The 5,296-nt window shown below is 38.3% G+C and overlaps 1 protein-coding gene across 1 annotated transcript; it reads left to right on the plus strand.

The window, feature by feature from the left end:
- Positions 1–1,974: 1,974 nt before the first annotated feature.
- Positions 1,975–3,808, plus strand: LOC114460675 (uncharacterized). The gene is made up of 2 exons (XM_028442599.1): positions 1,975–2,039; positions 2,117–3,808. The coding sequence occupies exon 2, from the start codon at positions 2,120–2,122 to the stop codon at positions 3,629–3,631; it is 1,512 nt and encodes a 503-aa protein (XP_028298400.1). The 5' UTR covers positions 1,975–2,039; positions 2,117–2,119; the 3' UTR covers positions 3,632–3,808.
- The last annotated feature ends 1,488 nt before the right edge of the window (positions 3,809–5,296 follow it).

A 5,296-nucleotide genomic window follows, 5' to 3' on the forward strand; every position in this document is an offset into this window, starting at 1 on the left:
TTAAACACCCAGAAAAATAACCTCTAAAACCTGGTAAACTTTTTAGAAGGCCCAAGGCCTAAAACCACAATTTTTTAACAAGCAGCAGTGTTTTCTGAACACCCCACTACATAATTGGCAAAAACAGGGAGAAGATCTAGTGCATCAAAACCCAGGAGGAAAGGAAGGTGAAACAGAGGAACATGTGTAGTCAAAACAGCCATTCATCGGTCAATCACTCAATGACACGTTCATGGCACATTCGCACTCACAACGCGGTTCTCTCAGGCATACGTAACGTGTCATCATTCAGTCATTCATGCACCGCACACGTTCATGCCTCAATTTTCACGTCAATGCATTCACAAGGTTTTGCTGCATAGTGCACTGAAAAAATGGCCTCATGGGGGTTGTGGAGCGTTAATGATTTTAGTTTTCACATTCGACAGCATTTTTTTATGTTTGGAAGTAAACATGATTTGGTCATTTGAAATGTTCACATTTTTGGAGGATGTTCCCTCTTTATAAAAATTATATGTCCTTGTAACACACAACGTTCACGCTTTCGCTCAAAAGCCACGCCTCCCACCTGAGAAAGTTTCAACTCTTCGCCCAAGTTTTCAGCCATCTTGCTTCCCTCCCGCAAGCTGGAGCAACCTCAAGGCTAGTTTGAAAAGGTAAGTGTCTCTGAATTGTTATAAACGTTTATGGGATACAGAGAATTCTTATCATCGGCTCTGTTATTTATATTTTATATTTTCGTTGTATTTTGACTTTACTCGCCTGCTAGAATTGCAAGCTGTAGCGCGTGGCGTGGGCTAAATGCTGGAAACCGCCAGTATTCTTATGTCAGTCAGCCACTCAAAGTTATCAAATCTATTTTTCATGTTTCTGTCAACCTTATATATTGATGTTGACCGTATATGTCGCAAATTATGTACATTACCGCACATTTGAAGGCTGTCCTTTGCGCTCATATTTTTGAGTCAGTAAATACACGGAGCCCATTTGTCGCGTTTGAAGCGCCAACCACCTGCACCGTTTGTCAAGTTGTGCGTTATGAGCATTTCTGAGTTTCTAATTAACCAGAAGTCCATTCCCACCGTGTGGTTGACACTAACCGGGTTAAATATTTTACCTGGCCTTGTAATAGAAGTTAGTTAGGGTTATGTAAAGTTTAAGGAAGCTGGCTTATATACTCACTAGTTTGAATGCTTTCTTTTTTTTTCTTTTTTCTTTTTTTTTTCTTTTTTTTTTTGGGGGGGGGGGGGGGGGGGGGGGAGATAAATAAAATTGTAGAATGTTCATTTTGATATTTATTTGTTCAATTATTTTTTTTTTTTACTTTTTTTAGTTTGTTTGCGGGAAATTGACAAATAATATTTTACACAGCCAGTCTTATTTTACCTCATCATCATGTTTGTTAAGCCAGATATTTATCAAAAAGCTTTAGATCAGTGTTTTTCAATCTTTGAGTTGGGACCCGATGTGGGGTCACCAGGAATTTAAATGGGGTCACCTGGAATGTCTTGTACTTGATAAAAAATAGCTGATAAAAAATATTTTTAAGTTTTAATAAATTATTTTTCAAATAAAAACACAACTGTATCCTATACCCTGACTTCCTCAAATAGAAAATTAGCTCATAAAGCAGGAATGATGAAAGAAAATAATAAAAAATGAAATACTGTATAAAAATATCTGAGCTGGTGCATTGTGTTACTTCTTGCAGTAATCTTAGTAGTTCTGTATTACATATTAAATAAAAAATTCTCGGAAAAAGCCTGTGGGGTCGCCAACAATTTGTGATATTAAAATGGGGTCATGGTCCAAAGAAGGTTGGGAACCACTGCTCTAGATGTTAAGATGGATGTTTAAATACACTAAGCAAATATAATTGGGTATGTTCATTGTGTATATTTGATGAATATCTTTTTTTCAGTTTTTTTTTTTTTTATTGTCTGAAGTGTAGCGTGATGTTATATCTTACAGATTCCTATTTCCAGTAGAACTGGCAAATTTTTTTCAAAGTTTTCCATAGAGGAGGCTCTGTAGTTGTGGTGAGTATGTCTTCTGTTATTAAAACTTAGCTCCAGTTGATAAAATGACATTGTTTCTTTTCTCTCTTTTTCAACAGTGAATGTGGCAGTGTAAACTGTGCTCGGTGGCAGTTGCAGGTAGATTGGCTTTATTAAACCACTATAAATTAAAACATCCACACCTTGGGCGTACAAGCCATTATCCGTGTACTTTTTTAGAGTGCCCTTGCACATTTAAAACATGGAATGCATTACACATTCATCACTCTCGAGATCATTCTACAAACGATAAAGCAGTAAAAGTAGTATCGATATTTAAGTGTCACATTTGCTCATGTAAAAATTTGGGAAATGAAAGGGAGTACTTTGCTCACATAAATTCTCATTTAAAGAAAAATGAAAAAGTGACTTGCATGTTTCATGGTTGTGATTTTCATACAAGTGTTTATGGAACCTTTAAATCTCACAAAAGTCGTAGACATGCATCTCATTCGTTGGCTAACTTTAAACCCGGTATTGTGATAACAAATACATCTCAGCTTGTTGAACTTTCTCCCACTGATGATCAGGAGGATGAGTGTGTGGAGAGTGACATTGTAGATCAAGCTGATTCCAATACCCTCTTAAGTGCAATTGAGAAGCAACTTGCTGCAGCCTTACTTAAGTTGGAATATCTTGTCCATGTGCCAGGTACAGCCATAGATGAGTTTTTATCTGAGCTTAGTTACTTGAGTTCAGCAATAGAGCCACTTTCAAAAGATATTGTTTCTGATGTCTTTAAGAGACATAACATTCAAGTTGAGGACTCAGTTGCTACTATTGCTTCTGCAGTGCATACATCCAATCCTATATCAAAAGCTGTTGAAAAAGGGGGGCCCCTTTCTTCTACTTATCAGCGGAAGAAATACTACAGGAATTCCTTCAACGTTGTGGAACCTTTGACTTTCATACTTAATGGGAATAAGTTCAGATCTTTCCAATATGTCCCAATCCTAAAGTCATTGCAGCAATTATTAAGTACAAAAGGTATTCTTGAAAAACTCAAAGAAAATCATAGAGGAACAACAGACCTTAAAAGAGACCCAACTTATGAGTACAAATCATTTAAAGATGGTAATCATTTCCTACAAAACAAGTTTTTGAATAATGAAGAGTTACGAATTTCAATTTGTCTGTATGTAGATGATTTTGAGACTTGTAATCCCCTGGGCACCTCGCGAAAAAAGCACAAGCTTTGTGCCGTTTATTGGTTACTTTCTAACCTACCACCTGGCTCTCATTCCTCTTTGTCTTCCATTTACCTTGCAGTGCTCTGTAAAAGCAATGATGTGAAAACCTGTGGTTTTGATAAGGTTTTAGAACCTCTCTTAAAAGATCTAAAAACCCTGGAAGACCATGGTGTTTATGTTCCTCTGTTAGGCACATCTTTGAAAGGTACAGTACATAGTGTTGTTGCCGATAATCTGGGTGCCCACAGTATTTCTGGCTTCATTGAGTGTTTTTCAGGAGATTACTTCTGTCGTTTTTTGTTGTATGATTGTGTATTAATCATTCATTCATTATCCTGCAAAAGAAATGCTTATTTAACCACTACAGCTATCTGCCTGTCCTGATGAGTCACACCTATTAAACTGCCATTGTTATAAATAATGTTAGAAAAAATGTGACACAAGAGAAGACATGACCATCTGGTACTGATACTTCTGTTTTTCATGGATGACTTCTGTTTTTGCAGAAGGAACTAAACACCTCGAGGTGAAGGGTCACAGCTTCTTTTACTGGGAATAAAATGTCTTTAACATCCTTTTGTACTCCAGTTGAACCATGACATCTGTGTAACCTTTTGTACTTCTGTATGCCATGACATCAGTATGAACTTGTGTTCTCTTTTTCTATTCGCTAAGGTGATCAGGACATGAATTATGACGCATTATCACGCCACGCTTCAAGCTATATATATATCACTGATTATTATGTTGGGTGCTCTTGAACAGATATACTTGTTGTTCGGCAGGCCCCTGTCTCTTCTCTATCGGCTGATAGTTTAGGACTTTGATACTTTGAAACTTTTTGATTGACTTTTACTTGAGTTTTGTAAACCTTTAATAAAATTCATTTAACTATTAAGAAGCCTTTTTGAGTAAATCAACCGCCTGCAAACACCCATATCTGAGACAGCTCCCGGGTTTGAAAGACACGCTTCTTGACCTCTGGTAAGTAAATCCTCCCTTGGCTCCCTCAATCACAGGGGAGTCAGGGTGGGCTAACTCATGCTGTTGTAAAAAAGAGTTGTTTCCAGCCTTGACCTACATATGGTAGGTTTTAATATCAATCCCACAAAATAGCGAGACGACTCTTAGACTTCCTATAAGAGGAGGTACAATTAGTCTTATCTTTTATTAGAAAACAATAATAAAGGATAGGCAGCCAGCCTCGGTGACAAGGTATGGGGGGAATTATTGTGTGAGTACGACAGTTTTAGATCCCTTACCGTTATAAAGTCCCGCGGGCTATCGACATGGCGCCCATACGTGAGAGCACGACTAAGTTAACCTATTAGTCCGGGAAAAATAAAACGAGTACCGAGTCTAATTGGAAAACCTACGGAGTGTCCCTTAAAAAAAAAAAAAAAAAAAAAAAGGTGTAGAGAGAGAGTCTCATTTCCCTACCATACTGCTTGGTAGGAGGAGAGTGAATAGACGGGCTATCACTCTATGAGGAATAAAGGATAACTCAGTACGAAAGTAGTGGAAAAATCTCCAGCTCTTTAGTAATTGTTACTCTGGCAGGACTGATCACCCTGGACAGCAGAGTGTGCAAAGAAAAAGAGTGAGAGATTAGAAGTGTGAGGTCTAACACTTTGAACACGAAATCAGAAAGGTATCCTTTATTAAAAGAATCAGGTTAAGGTAAGCCTATTCAAACACGCGTGTAAACAGAGGGGAGAAAGGCTATTGGAGCCCCCCTCTTAAGGAGAGACCTCAGTCTCCGCTTACGGGAATACTGTGATACAAACGTAAGATAAAGCAATGGCGGAGGGAACACAGTTACCCCCCCATTTTACTCCTGTTCGAAGAATGTCGACAGGTGGATTGTCAACAGGTTCCACCGGTACTAGAGTGCCTAGCAGAGAGATTGAGGCCGTAAGATTCGATGATGTGATTACAACAGTAAAAGCAAACCTTGGAGACACATTGGTGGCAGAAATATCAGGGCCAAAATGTACTATTCTAAACCCAAGAAATCCCCGTGGGGAAGATGGTGGCGGAGTGGCGAGA

This window comes from Gouania willdenowi, unplaced genomic scaffold (assembly GCF_900634775.1).
Source record: "Gouania willdenowi unplaced genomic scaffold, fGouWil2.1 scaffold_57_arrow_ctg1, whole genome shotgun sequence".
Taxonomy (NCBI): Eukaryota; Metazoa; Chordata; class Actinopteri; order Blenniiformes; family Gobiesocidae; genus Gouania; species Gouania willdenowi.

What these genes read in the sequence shown, in the direction of transcription:
- LOC114460675 (XM_028442599.1), top strand. Translation starts at nt 2,120, where the DNA reads ATGTGGCAGTGTAAACTGTGCTCGGTGGCAGTTGCAGGTAGATTGGCT.